This window comes from Salvelinus fontinalis, chromosome 14, assembly GCF_029448725.1.
Source record: "Salvelinus fontinalis isolate EN_2023a chromosome 14, ASM2944872v1, whole genome shotgun sequence".
Classification (NCBI taxonomy): Eukaryota; Metazoa; Chordata; class Actinopteri; order Salmoniformes; family Salmonidae; genus Salvelinus; species Salvelinus fontinalis.
In genome coordinates, this window is record NC_074678.1 from 36029689 (window position 1) to 36055057 (window position 25369).

At 42.0% G+C, this 25369-nt stretch overlaps 1 protein-coding gene across 1 annotated transcript in view; it reads left to right on the forward strand.

Moving 5' to 3' along the window:
• ror1 (receptor tyrosine kinase-like orphan receptor 1) overlaps positions 1–25369 on the forward strand; it is a 115066-nt gene that overhangs the window by 48668 nt on the left and 41029 nt on the right. Inside the window, exons 3-4 of the mRNA XM_055861579.1 lie at positions 7750–8037; positions 8936–8972. Of these exons, the coding sequence (XP_055717554.1) occupies positions 7750–8037; positions 8936–8972 (325 nt within the window). The remainder of the gene's footprint in view (positions 1–7749; positions 8038–8935; positions 8973–25369) is intronic.

Here is a 25369-nt window from a genome sequence, read left to right on the forward strand (position 1 = left end):
GAGCTGTAGTCAATGAACACTATTCTCACATAGGTTTTCCTCTTGTCCAGGTGGGAAAGGGCAGTGTGGAGTGCAATAGAGATTGTGTCATCTGTGGATCTATTGGGGCGTGAATTGGAATTGGAGTTGGTGCATTGTATGTATGTGAATTGGAGTGGGTGCTTCATTCTATAACTAGAGGACTCCTGATTTCTCCAGGAGTGATAAGTGTAATTTGTGTCGTCATCTGTTGTCTGGTACTGTGTTTTTGCTAGCTAGGTCCATCTACCTTAGTGCTGCCTGTCTTCCCAGTAGCCTACTTGGTGTGTGAACTGCTGACTGCTCATAACTTGCTGATGATTGTTGACACATCAACCAGGATCAAGGGGCAGGGCAATATGTGACTTGTTTTGGTAATCAGTGCCTGTATTGGAGTGGGAGTGGTTTCTCCTCTGCTAGGCAATCAGCAATTAGTACAGGGAGGTGTGCTCTTCACCTCTGCTAGGCAATCAGCAATTAGTTCAGGGAGGTGTGCTCTTCACCTCTGCTAGGCAATCAGCAATTAGTACAGGGAGGTGTGCTCTTCACCTCTGCTAGGCAATCAGCAATTAGTACAGGGAGGTGTGCTCTTCACCTCTGCTAGGCAATCAGCAATTAGTACAGGGAGGTGTGCTCTTCACCTCTGCTAGGCAATCAGCAATTAGTACAGGGAGGTGTGCTCTTCACCTCTGCTAGGCAATCAGCAATTAGTACAGGGAGGTGTGCTCTTCACCTCTGCTAGGCAATCAGCAATTAGTACAGGGAGGTGTGCTCTTCACCTCTGCTAGGCAATCAGCAATTAGTACAGGGAGGTGTGCTCTTCACCTCTGCTAGGCAACTAGCAAATAGTGTTAGTACTTCAGCCTCCCCTGGTTTCTCAGTGGCAGCTGTAAGCGGTGGTCGTGTCAGTGGCGGTCAAAACTAAGACCATCGCAGAAAGAAAGACTGTTCTGCCAAGTTGATCTGGGGAGTTGATCTGGGGAGTTGATCTGGAGAGTTGATCTGGGGAGTTGATCTGGGGAGTTGATCTGGGGAGTTGATCTGGGGAGTTGATCTGGGGAGTTGTTGGAGGAAGGAAAGAGAGGAAGGCTCCACTCTTTCACCTGAGTATCTTAACTAGTTATTCACAGATGGTCTCACTTTTCTCTTTTGTAGCTTTGTCAACTATGTGTATGTTTTCTATACCTGTTTGCTCCTCTCCCTGTGGGATTTACAGACTTTCCCCATCCCCTGGCTGCAACCCTTCTAATTTAGTGTACCCTGCGCGCACAAACCATGTGGAATTCCGGATCTCTGGCAGCGTTTAGAACTGCTGATCTGCGGTCAATAATGCTGAGCTCATTTTGCTGTTTGTTAGAGCTACTCATCTTGTTGGCTGATGAAAAATAAATGTGGACAGTTCTTCCAATATCTTCAATATGCGCCAGGAGATGCTAAATGTGTTTATGTTACTTAACGGTCAATTACCATGAGACCGGCATTTATTTGCTTGACAATCACCTGGTGACACAATTTCATGACTGCTGCAGCCATAAGCATTACAGCATTTATTTAAAATAACTTGTAATGCATTTTGTTATGAGAGATGGGGAGAGAGGGAGAGGGAGGGAGAGCGAGAAAGAGAGAGCAGTCTGGTGTTTTCCTTCCCTGTTGAAAAGGTTGACCTTGATGCCAATAGCCAATACTGCACAGAGCACAGAGCAGGAAGTGCTTTCTGAGGTGTGTAGTTGGACAGAAATCAGCTAGCTCTGCTCTGCACCCCTGGGTCACTGAGACTTCCTGTCATGTGACCACATAGAACACATGGAACACTCAAAATTCACACACTCAAAATAATATAGGCCTACACACTACATACTTCATAGAAGCCCAAGATGTATTGCTACAGTATATCTGTATTATACAAATAGACACAGACACACATGAAAACACACACATATATTCATATTTTTTCTTTTGGAGTTGTGTGTCTGTTCTGTTGAGTTATGGAATCTAGCAGAGCCAGGAATGTGTTCCATCACTGGGAGTCCCTGGCGAGGAGCTAGTTTAGTTCCCACAGGCTCTCTGAGTCTGTGTGGCCAAGCATACTGCATCACTAACTGTTAGCTATCACTAGCTAACAGTGGAAAGAACGTTTAGGTAGCTAACGTGATTCTTCTTACATGCACTACTAAAGTCAAAATCATTGGAATAATGTGAATATGGGCGAGAGAGAGTTTCCTTCCACCATATTTTTTGCACCAGTCTCGGCGCTATTCCTTTCAAATCTAAGTTCACTGGTGTAGTGGAAGGTATACGCAGGTAGACGCCGGAAACCCATGTGGGCATTGCCTATACTCACTTCTTAATCCCCACTGATGCATATCAAAGTAGTGTAGTGTAGGTATACGATTTATCAATTATGTAGTACAATAGAGAAATCAGACATAAAGTAGTCTACACAATCGCTAAGCATGTGAAATATATTCACATGTGCGCTACACTCCTAGTCTCAGCAGAATATCATCTGTCAGGCAGAAAGAGCACATAGCTCTCAGCTTTGTTGTTGCATGGAGCAGCTCACAGAAGAATGATATCGGTAGCGGGTAGTTTACGTAGGAAAGACGTTTCAACTGATGATATCTACCAGTAAATGCTAACTAAGGCAACAATGGGTATGCAAACCAGGTGTTGAAGAAGTCTTGGTTGAATCTTTGCGATGTGCAATTCAGTCATCATGCGCTGTTTGAATGAACATTTGGAAAAGCTTTCCCCAAAAAACCTTCCCAATGAAATGTTGACTGCACGGTAGGGCTACCTGACACAATGCTATAAAGATGATTTGTATCAATCACATGTACTCTGTAGGCCTATTGTACAGTAGCCTACAGAAACACCGCTAGACGGGTCTCTTGTTCGATCAGCAATTGAATTAGAGGGCAACTACACCTGAATCTTTTACATTTATTTTTATATAGAACAGAATTTCTCAAACATGGCACTGTTCCTTCACCAGGCATTAGAGTATACCTACTTCTCCAGGTACCACTACACCACTTTCCAAGTCACATTCAGACTGACTTAATCATTTAAACCTAGCCTATAACCTGACCCATCACCTTATGTATTACTGCCCCAAGTTGCAAGAAGTGGCATCACAAAAACCACCAAAAACTAGAGAACACAAATGACTCGTAGTCTTTCCATCCAACCATTTCATGCGGATTAATTATGACGCATAACAAAACTTACGACAGGCCTGATGGAAACAGCAAATTTGCCTGTAAAATTTCCCAATGTCGACAAAACAAAATACGCTGTATAATTGTGGATAATGTTTTGGTCTGTGAAATAGATTATGCGACAATTTTGGTGGAAATGTATTTATGCACAAATGTTATGCACAAAAATAACCATCACGTTGAAGTAAGCTTGGAGTCACGCGACGATATGTTCCGTTGTACCACCACGACATGGAAAGACATGAAGAGTTTTTAGACAGATTAAATAAGTTATGATAAATGTCATAATTTATTTAATAACTTCATAACTTGTGGTGGTTAAGTGCACAGTGATGTGCTTCATGCAAAAATCTGATAAATATCAAGGGTATAATTTGAATGCTGGAGACATGATGATCGGTGACTGTTGCCAATTATCAAAAGGATCTTATCCATACCTCATCATGTATTTAGTTATGCTAATTTTGGAATATTTGCATAAAAATCCATCACAATTGGATGTAAACCTAGCCCATAAATCTAAAACTGAAACAAAATAATATAAATATGAAAATTAAATATATTTATACAACTTAATCTAAATAAAAACTAGCAAATCAGGCCTGAAAACTAACAGAAACTAAACAGAATTTAAAAAACAAACAAAAACGAATAGAAATAAAAACAAATATAAAAACACAAAACTATAATAACCTTGCTAAACACCCACAAACAGGTCCAGTGTTTTGCTGTGTATCACGCTGCAGAATGTTGGACTGTCCTGTTTATGTTGACCCACCAGTAAGACCAGGCAACTTCTGGAGAGGAGAGGGAAGTTTCCAAGGTTTTATATGACTTTAGTGCTCCTGAAAACCCCTCTGGCAACACATAGACATGAAGACAGACATGAAGACACAGACATGAAGACATAGACATGAAGACACAGACATGAACACACAGACATGAACACACAGACATGAACACACAGATATGAACACACAGACATGAACACACAGACATGAACACACAGATATGAACACATAGAAATGAACACACAGACATGAAGACACAGACATGAACACATAGACATGAACACACAGACATGAACACACAGATGTGAACACACAGACATGAACACATAGACATGAACACATAGACATGAACACACAGATATGAACACACAGACATGAACACACAGACATGAACACACAGATATGAACACACAGACATGAACACACAGACATGAACACATAGACATGAACACATAGACATGAACACATAGACATGAACACATAGACATGAACACACAGATATGAACACACAGACATGAACACATAGACATAAACACACAGATATGAACACACAGATATGAACACACAGAAATGAACACACAGATATGAACACATAGACATGAACACATAGACATGAACACATAGACATGAACACATAGACATGAACACACAGATATGAACACACAGACATGAACACATAGACATAAACACATAGATATGAACACACAGATATGAACACACAGATATGAACACACAGACATGAACACATAGACATGAACACATAGACATGAACACACAGATATGAACACATAGACATGAACATACAGACATTAACACACAGATATGAACACATAGACATGAACACACAGACATGAACACACAGATATGAACACACAGACATGAACACACAGACATGAACACACAGATATGAACACATAGACATGAACACACAGACATGAACACACAGATGTGAACACACAGACATGAACACATAGACATGAACACATAGACATGAACACACAGATATGAACACACAGACATGAACACATAGACATGAACACACAGACATGAACACACAGATATGAACACATAGACATGAACACACAGACATGAACACACAGATATGAACACACAGACATGAACACATAGACATGAACACATAGACATGAACACATAGACATGAACACATAGACATGAACACACAGATATGAACACATAGACATGAACATACAGACATTAACACACAGATATGAACACATAGACATGAACACACAGACATGAACACACAGATATGAACACACAGATATGAACACATAGACATGAACACACAGACATGAACACACAGATGTGAACACACAGACATGAACACATAGACATGAACACATAGACATGAACACACAGATATGAACACACAGACATGAACACATAGACATGAACACACAGATATGAACACACAGACATGAACACATAGACATGAACACACAGACATGAACACACAGATATGAACATATAGACATGAACACACAGACATGAACACACAGATATGAACACACAGACATGAACACACAGACATGAACACATAGACATGAACACATAGACATGAACACATAGACATGAACACACAGATATGAACACACAGACATGAACACATAGACATAAACACACAGATATGAACACACAGATATGAACACACAGACATGAACACACAGATATGAACACATAGACATGAACACATAGACATGAACACATAGACATGAACACATAGACATGAACACACAGATATGAACACACAGACATGAACACATAGACATAAACACATAGATATGAACACACAGATATGAACACACAGATATGAACACACAGACATGAACACATAGACATGAACACATAGACATGAACACACAGATATGAACACACAGACATGAACACATAGACATGAACACACAGATATGGACACACAGATATGAACACACAGACATGAACACACAGACATGAACACATAGACATGAACACACAGATATGAACACACAGACATGAACACATAGACATGAACACACAGATATGAACACACAGACATGAACACACAGACATGAACACACAGACATGAACACACAGACATGAACACACAGACATGAACACACAGACATGGTGAAACGGCTGATCTTTTGTGACCACAGCGGCAACCACAAAATATCTTGTGAAGGATTCCAACCCGGCAGTTGGAGTGAGTTTGTTGTGCACACACACACACTTTGGCTCACACGCGCGCGCGCACGCGCGCACGCACGCACGCACGCACGCACGCACGCACGCACGCACGCACGCACGCACGCACGCACGCACGCACACACACACACACACACACACACACACACACACACACACACACACACAGAGAGATTACAGTCATTTATGAGAAGTGTTATTCAGAGATGGAAAAAGAATGGAGCTTCAGGGGGAGTTAAACCATAGAGATGTGGGAGAGTTGAAACCTAGTTTGAAGAGGGTCCAGATAACTGAACTCAAGGTTGTGGTAAAAGCCTTGGATGTCTTCTCAGTACGGTCAGACTGAGCTCTTAGAACTTTTAGAAATAATAACTCATCTTTTCAGCTGGTCATTCCATTAGTGGATGTGTTTATTGCTTAATCCTTTCATATAAATTGAATGATTACACATCATAACAGTTCTCTGTTGATCTGATTTGTCTCAGGATGTACACTGTACTTAGTAAAGGTTACTGGATAAACACCCACGTCTCATACTCTATGCCTGTATAAATATGTTGTACTGTTCTGACCCCAAGGAATATCTTCATCTATTATTTTTACGGGACTTATACACTGAATGTACAAAGCATTAAGAACACCTTCCCACCATTGAGTCGTCATCCCCCCTTCCCTCCCCTTTTGCCTTCAGAACAGCCTCAATTCGTCGGGGCATGGACTCTAGAAGGTGTCAAAAGCGTTCCACAGGGATGCTGGCCCATGTTGACTCCAATGCTTCCCACAGTTGTCCAGTTGGTTGGATGTCATTTGGGTGGTGGACCATTCTTGATACACAAGATAAACTGTTATTACAGTGAGCATTAAAAACAGCTACCATGCCCCGTTCAAAGGTACTTAAGTATTTTGTCTTGGCCATTAACCCTCTGAATGGCACACATACACACAATCCATGTCTCAATTGTCTCAAGGCTTCTTTAACCTGTCTCCTCCCCTTCATCTACACTGATTGAAGTGGATTTAACAAGTGCCATCAATAAGGAATCATAACTTTCACCTGAATTCACCTGGTCAGTCTATGTCATGGAAAGAGCAGGTGTTCCTAATGTTTTGTATACTCAGTGTACATACTTTAATATATTTTTATAGACCACATTATGTTATTTATAGTCTTGATCTAGAGTTGGATGTCCACTCACATAAATAATTCCAATGTAGTTACTGTGATTAATATATTTGAAATGTTTCTCTCTATTATCTCTACCTCTCCCTGTCTCTTTGTCTATCTTTGTTCTAATCATTGCCAAGAGAAGACTGGCCCTGTCCTCCGTTTAATAGACCTACTTTCGTATTGGTTTATGTAAAAAGCAAAAGCCATTAAAGACTGATGTCCACATCTAATTTTCCCTCTATCTTTCTCATTCTCCCCCTCTCACTCCCTCTCTTTCCCTCCCGTTAAATGCTCCCATTAAAATGTCCATATCTTATTCTCTCTCTCCCACCCCCTCACATCCCAGCTCTCTTCTTGCGTCTGGAGGCTCCTATGAACAACATCACCACGTCTCTGGGCCAGACAGCAGAGCTGCTGTGTCGTGTGTCCGGTAACCCCACTCCCACGGTGCGCTGGCTGAAGAACGACGCCCCCGTGGTCCAGGAGCCTCGCCGGATCTCCTACCGACCAACGCCCTACGGCTCCCGCCTCCGCATCCGTAACCTGGACACTACAGACACAGGCTACTTCCAGTGTGTGGCCACTAACAGCTACGGCATCGTCTCCACCACAGGAGTACTCTTCGTCAAGTTTGGTAAGCCTAGTAGAACGAGGCTTTGAGACTGTTCTGAAGTGTTTAGAAGTCCCCAATGAAGCAGCTATTAATGCCATCAATCAAACCAAGCAATTTCATGCATTTACAGTGATTATCTAAAGCTGTCTGTCTGGTCTATCTAATCAACGCATGTTCAAAGTAGTTAGGAGAGAGGTCAGAGTTGACTGTCTGCTTTGATAGCATGAGCTTAGTGTAGATCTGCATGTGGCTGGGGCCAGAGATAGGCCGCGTGGCTCTAGCAGCTATGTAGAAGACGTCTGGTAACATGTGGTTTGGGCCAGAGCTAGGCCGCGTGGCTCTAGCAGCTATGTAGAAGACGTCTGGTAACATGTGGTTTGGGCCAGAGCTAGGCCGCGTGGCTCTAGCAGCTATGTAGAAGACATCTGGTAACATGTGGTTTGGGCCAGAGCTAGGCCGCATGGCTCTAGCAGCTATGGAGAAGACGTCTGGTAACATGTGGTTGGGGCCAGAGCTAGGCCGCATGGCTCTAGCAGCTATGGAGAAGACGTCTGGTAACATGTGGTTTGGGCCAGAGCTAGGCCGCATGGCTCTAGCAGCTATGTAGAAGACATCTGGTAACATGTGGTTTGGGCCAGAGCTAGGCCGCATGGCTCTAGCAGCTATGTAGAAGACATCTGGTAACATGTGGTTGGGGCCAGAGCTAGGCCGCATTGCTCTAGCAGCTATGGAGAAGACGTCTGGTAACATGTGGTTTGGGCCAGAGCTAGGCCGCATGGCTCTAGCAGCTATGGAGAAGACGTCTGGTAACATGTGGTTTGGGCCAGAGCTAGGCTGCATGGCTCTAGCAGCTATGGAGAAGACGTCTGGTAACAATTGTTACCCCTGTTGTTTAAATCATCCCTGTCTTCTCTTCCAGATCCACTCCCTACACCAATGCCAGGAAGGCCCTATCCGTAAGTTACAACAATTCTGCCCATCCATTTTTTTTACAAACCACAACCCAACACTGGCTCCTGTTACAAACAGATAGAGAGGGGAAGAAAGATACAAACCTCTGAAGACATGAATGAGATGATAGCTAATCCTTAAGGTAAAATAACGGGAGGAAAGGTTGTGAAATAAAGTGATGAGTTAATAGTTGTGAAAGGAAAAGTGTTTCCATGATGGCTGGCCAAGGCTTTCACGTCAGTCACATACTCTATGGACTTCTTATGGACTTCAGAGCTTGACAGAGGAAAGCGTGCGGATTTTTCTCTGAATCATTGACAGATCAGGTTCCCTTAGTGTGAACTCTTCTATAACCTCAAAATATGATGCTGCTTCAAGACGATGTGTGATCTGGGTGTGACTCTTGTGTCAGATAGATTGAATGTAAATAGAGAGAGGTGGAGTAAAGACAGCTCAGGGTACAGTAGAGTGAGAACAGGCATCTTATCACCAGATCTCATCTCTACTGTACTGTACTGTACTGTACTCTACTATACTGGACTCTCCCTGCTCCTCCTCCTCTTCTCCTCCTCTTTCTCATCCTCTTCTCTCTACTCCTCCTCCTGCTCCTCCTCTTTTCTCTGCTCCTCCTCCTCCTCCTCTCTCTCTCATCCTCTTCTCTCTACTCCTACTCCTGCTCCTCCTCCTCCTCTCCTCCTCCTGATCCTCTCTCCCTCCTCATCCTCCCTTTCCATGGTGTACTTTTTTCCTGGTTCACTAGTCTGTGTTAGGACTCTCGGAACTATCTTTGTGTCCTCATTTCAACACGTTCTCCTGTGGACTGTCCTGTGATGTGGATATGGAGTGAGAGTGTATTTACTCTATGGTTTATTAACTGGCAAACATACATGTATACATAGGTTCAATGTAGTTTGTTTTGTCAAGTAAATCAAATTGTCGATGTTTGCTTTAGAGCTCTCTGAAGGTGTATAGGAGAAATGTGCATGTTGTTTTCTATAGAGCTTCAATCTCTTTGGTTCCAAGGAAGGGGATTTTTCCTCAATGACAACATCAAGGCAGCAGGCCATATTCCACACACATACACAAACGTACAATGTCAAGGCAGCGAGCCATATTCCATGGACAAGGCAGGATATATTGGAACATCAAACAGGTTGGCATGATGGGGAAATTCACACAGCCACAACCACAGACTTTTCCCCCACTTCTACACATACCACACACACACACACACACACACACACACACACACACACACACACACACACACACACACACACACACACACACACACACACACACACACACACACACACACACACACACACACACACACACACACACACACACACACACACACACACATACACATATACATACACAGAGAGAGAGAGAGACACACACACAGAGAGACACATGCATACACACTTACAGTACATAGTCTCACACAACTAAACTAAAGCAAAAAAAGAAACGTCCCTTTTTCAGGACCCTGTCTTTCAAAGTTGATTTGTAAAAATCCAAATAACTTCACAGATCTTAATTGAAAAGGGTTTAAACACTGTTTCCCATGCTTGTTCAATGAACCATAAACAATTAATGAACATGCACCCGTGGAATGGTCGTTAAGACACTAACAGCCTACAGACGGTAGGCAATTAAGGTCACAGTTATGAAAACTTAGGCCACTAAATAGGCCTTTCCACTGACTTTGAAAAACACCAAAAGAAAGATGCCCTGGGTCCCTGCACATTTGTGTAAACGTGCTTTAGGCATGCTGCAAGGAGGCAGGAGGACTGCAGATGTGGCCAGGGCAATAAATTGCAATGTCCGTACTGTGAGACGCCTAAGACAGCGCTACAGGGAGACAGGATGGACAGCTGATCGTCCTCGCAGTGGCAGACCACGTGTAACAACACCTGCACAGGATCGGTACATCCGAACATCACACCTACAGGACAGGTACAGGATTGCAACAACAACTGCCCGAGTTACACCAGGAACACACAATCCCTCCATCAGTGCTCAGACTGTCCGCAATAGGCTGAGAGAGGCTGGACTGAGGGCTTGTAGGCCTGTTGTAAGGCAGGTCCTCACCAGACATCACCGACAACAACGTCGTCTATGGGCACAAACCCACCGTCGCTGGACCAGACAGGACTGGCAAAAAGTGCTCTTCACTGACGAGTCGTGGTTTTTTGAGCACGTCTGGGACCTGTTGGATCGGAGGGTGACGGCTAGGGCCATTCCCCCCAGAAATGTCCGGGAACTTGCAGGTGCCTTGGTGAAAGAGTGCGGTAACATCTCACAGCAAGAACTGGCAAATCTGGTGCAGTCCATGAGGAGGAGATGCACTGCAGTACTTAATGCAGCTGGTGGCCACACCAGATACTGGCTGTTACTTTTTTATTTTGACCCCCCCCCTTTGTTCAGGGACACATTATTAAATTTCTGTTAGTCACATGTCTGTGGAACTTCAGTTTATGTTTCAGTTGTTGAATCTTATTATGTTCGTACAAATATTTACACAGTTACACGCAGTTGACAGTGACAGGATGTTTCTTTTTTTGCTGAGTTTATTTCTGCCATACAATTTCTTTTTATTTACGTGATGCTGAAATATCCTGCAAAACTTTCTTCCCATATTGTGCTGTCTTTCTCTAGACGACCTCTCAGGAGTGATGTGAAGTGTATTTTCTCCCTCACAGCCCCTCTCTGAGACTCAGCCAACTCTCCCCTCTGGCCACGCACCAGAGCATGTTAATGTTGATTGAAGTCCACAGCACCAGGACCTGCCTCTGTGCATAGGCTACAATCAGCTGGTCGACCCAGGCGGCATTGCAGGATAAAGCTGGACTCATTTGGTTTAAACACAGTCATTATGGCCTTTCATTAAATCACACAGCAGAGGGCCTCTTTTGACTGGGGCCAGGGGCCGGGGATGAGCCCTGTTGGTCGTCATTAGTGTCATTGTCAGCTGATTAGCTGTCAGAGGGGCGGCAGGGCAGACCTACATTAGGGAGATGGGGTCAGCTAATGGTGGCATGTGGCATGTGACGGCCTCTGAAGTTGTTTTTGTATTTTCTATTCTATTCTATGTGTCAAAATGTCAGTCATGGTTGTGGAAGTGGACTGGGTAGAGAAGCACCTGGTTTAGCTGGAGTAAGACTGACTGAGGCTCCTAGTTGTTGCGTTTGTGGTCAGGGAAAAGATGTACAGTTTTCGGGTTTGCGGGTTTGCGGTTTGGTTTTCTCCCTGTAGGTTTTTAGTGGTCACTGATGGGGGTTCTTGGTCTTTGCCCAGTGGTTTTTCTGCATGCATATGCTGGTTTGGTGGGGTTTAGATGGTGGACACTAATGTATGTAATATTTATGCCCTGGCCTGGATATGTCAAGTAGGCCAGCCACAGACAGACCCAGAGCCCACAGCACTTCAGCCCACAGCCCAGAGGCCAGCCGTCCCTGTGTACATTACGCTGTGGCTTTGATCAGACCAGACCTGACATCAGCTCAGCCACAGCTGGACATGTCATGGGGAGAAGGAGGGGTGTGTGATAGAGGAAGTGAAGGGTGAGACAGTTAGAGGAAGTGAGGGGTGAGAGTGAGCTAAAGAATCAGAGATACAAACAGATGGAGAGAAAGTCAGGAAAGAGAGAGGGGATGAGGAATAGAGTAGAGACAGACAGGGGCTAGAACATTTTAGTCCTGCTGTCAATGTTATGGTAATTAGATGGGCAAACATCCAAACATGGAACCCTGAGGGTCAACACATACACACACCCTGGGGTCAACACTGCTGTTGGATGGCTTAGGACAGGGCTTCTCAAACTTTTGGGGGCTGGGGACCCCTTCATAATCAGAACAGAACTTGAGTGACATACAAGGAGTTTTACTATGATTTTGGCAGTCCAGACAAACTAAGTCTTGGGCCCTAGGATGGAAAACATTTAGCAACATTTTCGGAGCGAAGATGTTGCAGTTTTCAAGCTAATTTCCTGCAATTCTACATATTTTGCCATGAGGCAGTGAGAAAACATTTCAGTTCTAAATTTTAAATTACAGAGCATTTATGTTAAAAAGAAGAAAAAAATATTGAGGGGAATACAAGAAGTATTGAGTTAAAAAATGTATAATTGGTGGAGTACTGTGGATACCAATATCCCCGTGAGCCTCCCAGGCCCATGTTGCCCTGACTTAAGAACATTCATTGTTTTTTAAAGGAGCTATATGTAATATTTTTGCATTGTAATTTCAGAAAATGTCCATAATAATCCTACAGTAACAGTGGAATGATAGTGTTTCATAATACCCCCCCCCCCCACCCCGCCAAATATTGGGCCCACACAAAATTGCATTCTAATGGTGCAGCCTTCTTATTGGTCAACCAAAAGATGGACCGTCTCTTGTTGTCACAATGACTGGGGGCATTGTATTGTATTGTATTGTACCCTCTAAACTTATTTTACGGATCCCTTGGCCAAAATTAGTTTCATCTGTTGTTAGTAATATTCATAACACATGTTTTATGTAACATTTTGTATATATTTTGAGATCTGGCCGCGGACACCCTGCAGTACCTCCCTCTTACCACAGACTTTCCTGAAGCAATCAGGATGGAGAGCACCACAGATCTCCTCAGAGGGAGGTTCAATAGATTTATTTTTTCTTTCCCCTAATTGTCATCTGACCCTTTTTGTTGAAGATTTAAAAATTAACCGCACTTTGAGAACCCCTGGTCAATTAGCCACGCCTGTACAGGTCCATGTATCAGGGGGACAGTTAAAACACGCTGAACTCCTTCCTCCTTCCTGTCCATGTCCCGTTTGCACCTCATCTGCTCTGTGAGCCCTGCCTGCCTGCCTGCCTTCCTGCCTGTCTACCTGTACCATGTTACATGGCGTTAGAGCTGTTCATTCACAGCTTTTAATAACTGCTTAATGTTTTCTCTGCTTATTCTTTTACGTGAGTTCCTTTACAGGGACCACCTGGAATCTGTGGTAACACAATCCTTGGGATGAGGTATAGGAAGGGGGGGGACAATGACGCCCGTTGTGGCAGCAACTGGTTGTCAGTCATGTTGGCGGCCACGGGCGCCTGGCCTCACACCTCTCTCCTCCTCTGCCCTCCCTCCCTCGTTCCCTCCCTCCCTAGCTCCCTTTCTCTTCAGAGATGTTTTCACAGGCCAGAACAAACACACGAGGGGGAAAAATGTCTCTGTGTCCAACGTTAGCTCCTTCTGGAGCAGCGAACAGCCTCCTTACACCAACCAGCCTCCTCCTTCAGGAAAAGAGAGCAGGAGAGAGAGGGGGGGAGAAAAAACAGAAGAAAAAAACACTGTTAGTGGGGAATGGAAGATGGTGAGTGTCATTAACACTTGGTTGTGTATGCTCTTGGTCATGGCCTTGGGTCGCAGTATTCACCTCAGATTAGGACTGAGAGATCCAAGATTTAACTCTAAACAGACAGAGATCGTACACTTCAAATCAAATGTTATTTGACACATACACATGTTTAGCAGATGTTATTGCGGGTGTAGCGAAATGCTTGTAAAATACTTAATACTTAATAGAAGGTTGTCTAGTCTCCACAAGTAAGGCTGAAAGAGTGGAGACTAGAACCCAAAGAACATTGGGTAGAGAGAGGGAGGGGTGGGAGACATGGAGAGAGAACAAGAGAAAGAGTATGTTCATTCTTTCATTCTGTCTTCCTGATGTTTAGAACATGCTGTAAATATAACCACAAAGGCCTCAGAGAACAAGCCTCATTCATGAACTTGACCCAAATGAATAATGTGTGAAACTGTAGCCATAGTTTTTACCTTATCAACAGAGCATCAGTTAAATGTAAAGCGACCAGATTTCTGGTCTGAGATTTTCCTATTAAGATACAGGGTGATGTATACAGCCTTGAATTGGTTGGTGTATAAGAATATATGAAACGTGGTGAGCAGCCTTTCTACAAGCATCTATCTCCTGTACAGACCAAAAGCCTGGCGTCTAAGCCTGTGTTTATAGTACAGTGTTGTCTGCTGTTAAAAAAAGATTAATACCACTGTCAGACCTGTTTAACTTTCCCAAAGCTTTTTCCCTCTCAACTAGAGCAGGACTTTTCTCTCAGCGCTGAAAAAAGCAATTACAAAAATATGAGTGCTTTTTCTCCCATTCTTCCCTTCCATCCCTTCACCAACCCCACCCGCCTCGTATGGCAGGATAAGAGGGAGAGGTTTTAACGAAGACCAGATCCCCTTCTCTCCTATCTCTCTCTCCACTCTCTGTCTGTATTGTTCTCTCCCTCTCTCACTCCCATGTCTCTCTTTTCATCTTCTTGCTGATATCTGTCTGTCTTATTCTGCTTCCCCAACCTGCTTCCCCAACCTCTAATTTGGCGATCCTACTCCTCTCTCTCTTTCTCTCTCTCTCGCTCTCTCGCTTTCTCTTTCTCAGGGCTTTATTGGCATGGGAAACATATGTTTACATTGCCAAAGCAAGTGAAATAGATAAACAAAAGTGAAATAAACAACAAAAGAATGAACAGTAAATATTACACTCACAAAAGTTCCAAAGGAATAGAAACATTTCAAATGTCATTATGTCTATATACAGTGTTGTAATGATGTGCAAATAATTACAAGTACAAAAGGGAAAATAAATAAACATAAATATGGGATGTATTTACAATGGTGATTGTTCTTCACTGGTTGCCCTTTTCTTGTGGCAACAGGTCACAAATCTTCCTGCTGTGATGGCACACCATGGTATTTCACCCAATAGATATGGGAGTTTATCAAAATGTAGTTTGTTTTCTAATTCTTTGTGGATCTGTGTGATCTGAGGGAAATATGTGTCTCTAATATGGTCATACATTGGGCAGGAGGTTAGGAAGTGCAGCTCAGTTTCCACATCATTTTGTGGGCAGTGTGCACATAGGCGGTCTTCTCTTGAGAGCCAGGTCTGCCTACGGCGGCCTCTCAATAGCAAGACTATGCTCACTGAGTCTGTACATAGTCAAAGCTTTCCTTAATATTGGGTCAGTCACAGTGGTCAGGTATCCTGCCACTGTGTACTCTCTATTTAGGGCCAAATATAGCATTCTAGTTTTCTCAGTTATTTAGTTAATTCTTTCCAATGTGTCAAGTAATTATCTTTTTGTTTTCTCATGATTTGGTTGGGTCTAATTATGTTGCTGTCCTGTGGCTCTGTGGGGTGTGTTTGTGAACAAAGACCCAGGACCAGCTTGTTTAGGGGACTCTTCTTCAGGTTCATCTCTCTGTAGGTGATGGCTTTGTTATGGAGGGTTTGGGAATCGCTTCCTTTTAGGTGGTTGTAGAATTAAAGGCTCTTTTCTGGATTTTGTTAATTAGCGGGTATCAGCCTAATTCTGCTCTCCATGCATTATTTGGTGTTTTACATTGTACACTGAGGATATTTTTTCATAATTCTGCATGCAGAGTCTCAATTAGGTGTTTTTCCTATTTTTTGTATTCTTGGTTGGTGAGCGGTTCTATAACTGATTCAAGTATTTTTAGTCAGAACCTAATTGGTATGTCAAATTTCATGTTCCTTTTGATGGCATAGAAGGCCCTTCTTGCCTCTCAGATCGTTCACAGCTTTGTGGATGTTAATTGTGGCGCTGATGTTTAGGCCGAGGAATGTATTGTTTTTTGTGAATTCTAGGGCAACGGTGTCAAGATGGAATTTGTACATTTTTTTATTCCTGGAAACTGGACCTTTTTGAAACACCATTATTTTAGTCTTACTGAGATTTACTGTCAGGGCCCAGATCTGACAGAATCTGTGCAAAATATCTAGGTGCTGCTGTAGGCCCTCCTTGGTTGGGGACAAAAGCACCAGATCATCAGCAAACATTAGACATTTGACTTCAAATTCTAGTAGGGTGAGGCCGGGTGCTGCAGCGTGATCTAGTGCCCTCACCAATTGGTTGATGTATAAGTTCATGAGGGTGGGGCTCAAGCTGCATCCCTGTCTCACCCCACGAATCTGGGGAAAGAAATGGGTGTGTTTTTTTGCCAATTTTAACCACACACTTGTTGATTGTGTACATGGATTCGATAATGTTGTATGTATTTCCCCCAACATTGCTTTCCATCAATTTCTATAGCAGACTCTCATTCCAAATTGAGTTAAAATATTTTTGGGAAATCAACAAAGCATGAGAAGACTTTGGCATCGTTTTTGGTTTGTTTGTTTGTCAATTAGGGTGTGCAGGATGAATAGGTGGTCTGTCATACAGTAATTTGGTAAAAAGCCAATTTAACATTTGCTCAGAACATTGCACAGCTTTTTTCATGTCTAAAACCAGACTCGATCGGGTTCAAATCCAGGCTCTGGATGGGCCACTCAAGGACATTCAGAGACTTGTCCCAAAGCCACTCCTGCATTGTCTTCCTGTGTGCTTAGGGTCGTTGTCCTGTTGGAAGGTGAACCGTCACCCCAGTCTGAGGTCCAGAGAGCTCTGGCACAGGTTTTCATCAAGGATCTCTCTGTACTTTGCTCCATTCATCTTTCCCTCGATCCTGACCTCTCCCAGTCCCTGCTACTGAAAAACATCCCCACAGCATGATGCTGCCACCACCATGCTTCACTGTAAGGATGGTATTGGCCAGGTGATGAGTGGTGCCTGGTTTCCTACAGACGTGACGCTTGGCATTCAGGCCAAAGAGTTCAATCTTGGTTTCATCAGACCAGCGAATCTTGTTTCTCATCGTCTGAGAGTCTTTAGATGTCCTTTGGCAAACTCTAAGGGGGCTGTCATGTGCCTTTTACTGAGGAGTGGCTTCCGTCTGGCCACTCTACCATAAAGGCCTGATTGGTGGAGTGCTGCAGAGCTTGTTGCCCTTCTGGAAGATTCTCCCATCTCCACAGAGGAACTCTGGAGCTCTGTCAGAGTGACCATCGGGTTCTTGGTCACCTCCCTGACCATGTCCCTTCTCCCCCGATTGCTCAGATTGGCCAGGCGGCCAGCTCTAGGAAGCATCTTAGTGGTTCCAAACTTCTTGTGTTCTTATGGAGATTCAATGCTGCAGATATTTTTTTGGTACCCTTCCCCAGTTCTGTGCCTCGACACAATCCTGTCTCAGAGCTCTACAGACAATTCCTTCGACCTTATGGCTTGTTTTTTGCTCGGACATGCTCTGTCAACTGTGGGACCTTATATAGAGAGGTATGTGCCTTTCCAAATCATGTCCAATGAATTGAATATACCACAGGTGGACTCCAATCAAGTTGTAGAAACATCTCAAGGATGATCAATGGAAACAGGATGCACCTGAGCTCAATTTCGAGTCTCATAGCAAAGGGTCTGAATACTTTATTGTTATTTTTTTATATATACCTGTTTTTGCTTCGTCATAATGGGGTATCGTGTATAGATTGAGGGAAACATTTTTTTTAATCAATTTTAGAATGTGGCTGTAATGTAACAAAACGTGAAGGGGTCTGAATACTTTCCGAATGCACTGTAATTGGAGAATCCAGTGGGTTCTGGTAATCTTTAATAGTTGATTCTAAGATTTGTATTTGATCATGTACAGTATATCACAAAAGTAAGTACACCCCTCACATTTTTGTAAATATTTGAGTATGTCTTTCCATGTGACAACGCTGAAGAAATGACACTTTGCTACAATGTAAAGTAGTGAGTGTACAGCTTGTATAACAGTGTAAATTTGCTGTCCCCTCAAAATAACTCAACACACAGCCATTCATGTCTAAACCGCTGGCAACAAAAGTGAGTACCCCCCCTAAGTGAAAATGTACAAATTGGGCCCAATTAGCCATTTTCCCTCCCCGGTGTCATGTGACTCGTTAGTTTGATGGTCTGGGTTCCTGCTCTTTAGGCCAAGGACAGATGACCTCAGACCTTGTATATTCCAGGATGAGATAGTAAAATCTTTGTGTTCCGTAGTGTCTAGTGTTGTTTTTGTATGGTTTAGGCCCGGACCATCACAGTAGGTGTGAACAGAGCATGTTGAGCATCTGATACATATCTCTTAGGTTGCAGGACGGGGCTTGGTCGGGTGTAATAGTGGGGGTTGGGCCTGTTGCTCTGCTCACGGCCTGGGCATATGTCCTGCTGTCATGTTGAGGTCTTTGCTGCAGCGTCGGGGGACAGAAGGGGCATAAGGGGGGCCTATATAGGGTCTCTCTCTTGTAAACTGTCATACACTGACACAAAGACACACACACATAGTTTATGACTCTGTTGACATGAAACGTATTATAACATTACACATTACATTTTTTTTCAATTGCTTTGGTGCTATTTTCTAAGTATGTGGTGACTTCAAAACTCCTAGTATAAAACTCCAAACTGGTAACAACGCAGCAAAACTCATATTCAAAACTTTTATTGTGCATTCTTTTTGTTTTAAGACATCTTTCACCACACAATTATTGATCCAAAATATATGTTTACTGTGAAATACCATGAAAACATTGATTTAATAACAAAAACACAACATAATGATATCTTTAGTTATTTTAACCAGTTAATCCAAGGCAAAACATTCTAAAATACATGTTTCAAAATTGCCTTTTGAATGCACTATATTACAGTACTGTAAATTACAATACATTACACTGTTTTCACATTAGGCAATACACTTGTACTACCCATTAAAATGTACTGAATCACATTTCCATCATTTCTATCCTATATGTTATCGAAGGTGAGATTATCGAAGATATCTTTTACAATCATTGATGCAAAAAATTCATTAATTGTTGAGATGTACTTTAATAAAATGAAATAAATGACGAAAAAAAAACAATGTTTAGCAGGCTCTATCAAACCTGTCTTGAGCATTTGGCCATAGGTTATCATCTACAACGGAGTAAATGTCCTCATTGTTCATGCATCTAGGGAAAAACCTTTTGGTATGGTGAATTCAAGCCTGACAGATGGAAATCAAGACATGCCCCATCCATTGTAACGTAGATGCAGGGAGTCAGGAAACAAGGGCAGTGTGAGTTTAATGATAACGAACTTGGAACGAACAAGGAAACATAAACAATACTACCTGATGACTGACAGAACAGAGTGCTAGATAAATGGTAAGTAATCAAGGTAGTAATGAAGTCCAGGTGTGACTGATAATGGGGAGCAGGTGTGTGTAATAATGGGTTGCCAGGACCGGTGGTTAGTACCCCAGCGCCGTCGAGCGCTGGAGCAGGGGAGCGGAAGTAGATGTGACATCAATGGTCTAAAGGAGGATGGTAGTCTCATCGGGATGGCAATCAATCATCTTCCACCTGTATTGTAATAGTGTCATGTATTTTACAGTATTGTATTGTAATATTCATATGTGTCAACATAGTGAAATGTAATTGGTTGCATTCTACGGTTATACCATACTGTGCTATGATTGGTTAAGACCACCCAGGTTGTGAGGTCATTGCAGTTGATCATGGCTGGAGATACATGAACATGTCAGTTATAACTAGCTAATAAACAGTTATGTTTTTTAAAGATCCTGTCCTGCTGCATTTTATTATTTTGTACAAAGCGTGAAAAACAAGACACATATGTATAGTAGTGGTCCTGTACGTGGCTCAGTTCATAAGAGCATGGCACTAGCAACACCAGAGTTGGGATTTCCATTCCCACTGGGACCACATACCAAAATGTGTGGACTCACTGTTGTCACTTTGGATAATGTGTCTGTTAAGTATACTGAACAAAAATATAAACGCAACATGTAAAGTGTTGGTCCTATGTTTCACGAGCTGAAATAAAAGATCCCTGAAATGTTCCATATGCACAAAAAGCTTATTTCTGTCAAATTTTGTGCACACATTTTTACATCCCTGTTGGTGAGCATTCTCCTTTGCCAAGATAATCCATCCACCTGACAGGTGTGATTAATCATCATGATCATTACACAGGTTAACCTTGTGCTGGGGACTATAAAAGGCCACTCTAAAATTAGCAGTTTTGTCACACAATGTCACAGATGTCTCAAGTTTTGAGGGAGCGTGCAATTGGCATGCTGACCGCAGGTGTGCCCACCTGAGCTGTTGCCAGAGAATTTAATGTTAATTTCTCTACCATAAGCCACCTCCAACGTCGTTTTAGAGAATTTTGTAGTACGTCCAACTGGCCTCACAACCGCAGATCACGTCTAACAACGCCAGCCCAGGACCTCCACATCCAGCTTTTTCACCTGCATCTTACATTTACTGTGAAGTAAAATCACAATATTCATCATCATAATAGTACATTACAGTATATATCATATATGTTTCTACTCTACACAGACACGGTACATTATGTAGTTCTCGAACTCTGTAGTAGACAAACCAGTTTAAAATCTATAGGTTTACCAAAGTGATGATCAATTAAGAGCAGTCAAATTAAGTAATCATACAATTTATTTTAACAAATGAGAAGACAATCATATCAAAAGTAATGTGAGCATTGCATTGTGAAAGGCAATTACTTTATATGAACTTGTATTGCAATGTGAAACATGTATTTTTAAATTAAACATTTATTAAGTTTTGTGAAAAAGTGACTGTAATTAACATGTAGGATCTTAATTAGATCACTCTTTTCTTTCTGAGAATGTTCCTGCACAGCAGGAAAAGCAAACGTGTAGTGTATTCGAGATGATTTAAAAAGGCTTCTAAAGTTTGTAATTACCACTTTAAAATGTAAGACTTGATTTGCCCTAAAGAAACATTTATCAAACCCTAAAACAAATGTCCATTAATTGTAATCCACATAATAATCCACATTTCCTGTTTCTGCAGGATTATTTTACTGCTATAGCAAACTGACTCAAATTAAGATCCTACATCTGTAGTCATGTACTCAATTGTGTTGTACTTAGTCAATGCTTAGAGTTTTGAAACAACTGCCTTTTTGATGATCTGTTTTGAGTTTTGTACGGAGAGTTGAAACGGTAATGCTTGATTACAAAGCTCTTTTTGAAATAGTCTAAATTGCACCTTTATTTAGATGTACATACAGTTACAGTTGAAGTCAGAAGTTTACATACACCTTAGCCAAATACATTTAAACTCAGTTTTTCACAATTCCTGACATTTAATCCTAGTAAAAATTCACTGTCTTTGGTCAGTTAGGATCACCACTTTATTTTAAGAATGAGAAATGTCAGAATAATAGTAGAGAGAATGATTTATTTCAGCTTTTATTTCTTTCATCACATACCCAGTGGGTCAGAAGTTTACATTCAGTCAATTAATATTTGGTAGCATTGACTTTAAATTGTTTATCTTGGGTCAAACGTTTCGGGTAGCCTTCCACAAGCTTCCCACAATAAGTTGGGTGAATTTTGGCCCATTCCTCCTGACAGAGCTGGTGTAACTGAGTCAGGTTTGTAGGCCTCCTTCCTCTCACACCCCTTTTCAGTTCTGCCCACATATTTTCTATAGGGTTGAGGTTTTGGGCTTTGTGATGGCCAGTCCAATACCTTGACTTTGTTGTTCTTAAGCCATTTTTGCCACAACTTTGGAAGTATGCTTGGGGTCATTGTCCATTTGGAAGACCCATTTGCGACCAAGCTTTAACTTCCTGACTGATGTCTTGAGATGTTGTTTTAACCTGTCTAGGATCAGCGTGGCGCTAGCGGCACACCCCCCCCCCCCCCCACTGAAAAACCAGTGCCGCGAAATTCAAAAAAAATATTTTTTTAAAATATTTAACTTTCACACATTAAAGTCCAATACAGCTAATGAAAGACACAGATCTTGTGAATCCAGTCAACATTTCCGATTTTTAAAATGTTTTACAGGGAAGACACAATATGTAAAGATGTACATCTATTACCTAAAAACACATTAGCATAATCCACCATCTTTTATTTGTCCACCAACACCAGTAGCCATCACCAATTCGGCTAAACTAAGATATTTATAGCCCCTAACCAACAAAAAAACTCATTAGATGACAGTCTGATAACATATTTATGGTATGGGATAGGTTTTGTTAGAAAAAAGTGCATATTTCAGGTAGATGGCATAGTTTACAATTGCACCCACCATCACAAATGGACTAGAATAATTACAATGAGCAACGTGTTTACCTAACTACTAATCATCAAACATTTCGTAAAAATACACAGCATACACGAATCGAAAGACACAGATCCTGTGAATACAGACAATATTTCAGATTTTCTAAGTGTCTTACAGCGAAAACACAATAAATCGTTATATTAGCATAGCACATAGCACATAGCAGCCCAGCATTGATTCTAGCCAAAGTGGGCGATAACGTCAACATCGCCAAAAATATATTAATTTTTTCACTAACCTTCTCAGAATTCTTCAGATGACACTCCTGTAACATCATATTACACAATCCATATAGAGTTTGATCGAAAATGTTTATATTTAGCCACCAAAATCATGGTTAGACAATGTGAAATGTAGCTCAGCTGGTCAGAAAATGTCCTTGCGCCACTTAGACAGTGATCTACTCTTATACATAAATACTCATAAACGTGACTAAAAAATATAGGGTGGACAGGGATTGATAGACAATTTAATTCTTAATACAATTGCGTTATTACATTTTTTAATTTATCCTTACTTTTCAATACAGTTTGCGCCAAGCGAAGCTACGTCAAAAAACATGGCGTCCTAAGCCACTAAAATGTTTCGACAGAAACACGATTTATCATAATAAAAATGTCCTACCTTGAGCTGTTCTTCCATCAGTATCTTGGGCAAAGGATCCTTTCTTGGGAGAAATCGTCTTTTGGTGGAAAGCTGTCCTCTTGCCATGTGGAAATGTCAACTGCGTTCGGGATGAACTGAAAAGCGTGCCCAACTTTTCACATCGTTGCAAAAATAAATGTCCCAAAATCGCACTAAACGGATATAAATTGCTATAAAACGCCTTAAATTAACTACCTTATGATGTTTTTAACTCCTAAAACGAGTGAAAAGATGACCGGAGAAATATAACAGGCTAAACTAACGCTTGGAACAGGTGCGCGCCGGTGTCCTCTAGGCTCATGACGCAGCTCCCAAAGAATGACTAGCTTCAGGGTTTTTTCATTTGTAGGGCCTGTGAACGAGCAATCGACCCCGTTGGAATCGTCATCACGTAAAGGCATCCAGGGGAAGACGTAAGAAGTGTCCGTATAGTCATAGCAACGACAGTGCCCTTTTAAATGACTTCAGAAGAGTGGCCAACATTTCTCAAATCTGACTCCATGTCAGGGAAATTGCTGTAGAATGGGCTCTGTTCCACTTAGAGACAAAATTTCAACTCCTATAGAAACTATAGACTGTTTTCTATCCAATAATAATAATAATATGCATATTGTACGATCAAGGATTTTGTGGGAAGCCGTTTAAAAAATTAGCCAAATTAGCATAAATAGTCTAAACAGCGCCCCCATCCCCAACAGGTTTTAATATATCCACATAATTTTCCTGCCTCATGATGCCATCTATTTTGTGAAGTGCACCAGTCCATCCTGCAGCAAAGCACCCCCACAACATGATGCTGCCACCCCCAGTCATTATGGCCAAACAGTTCTGTTTTTTCGAGACCAGAGGACATTTCTCATCAGCCCTTTCTCCAAAAAGTACGAGCTTTGTCCCCATGTGCAGTTGCAAACCGTAGTCTGTCTTTTTTATGGCGGTTTTGGAGCAGTGGCTTCTTCCTTGCTGAGCGGCCTTTCAGGTTATGTCGATATAGGACTCGTTTTACTGTGGATATAGATACTTTTGCACCTGTTTCCTCCAGCATCTTCACAAGGTCCTTTGCTGTTGTTCTGGGATTGATTAGCATTTTTCGCACCAAAGTACGTTCATCTCTAGGAGACAGAACGCGTCTCCTTCCTGAGCGGTATGACGGCTGCGTACTATTGTTTGTACAGATGAATGTTGTACCTTCAGGCGTTTGGAAATTGCTCCCAAGGATGAACCAGACTTGTGGAGGTCAACAATGTTTTCTCTGAGGTCTTGGCTGATTTATTTTGATTTTCCCATGATGTCAAGCAAAGAGGCACTGAGTTTGAAGGTAGGCCTTGAAATACATCCACAGGTACACCTCCAATTGACTCAAATGATGTCAATTATCCTATCAGAAGCTTCTAAAGCCATGACATCATTTTCTGGGATTTTCCAAGCTATTTAAAGGCACAGTCAACTTAAACTTCTGACCCACTGGAATTGTGATACAGTGAATTATAAGTGAAATAATCTGTCTCTAAACAATTGTTGGAAAAATAACTTGTGTCATGCACAAAGTAGATGTCCTAAACGACTTGCCAAAACTATAGTTTGTTTACAAGAAATTTGTGGAATGGTTGAAAAAATAGTTTTATTGACTCCAACCGAAGTGTATGTAAACTTCCAACTTCAACTTTATGCTATATAAGAGTCAATTAGTTAGCCAGTAAAATG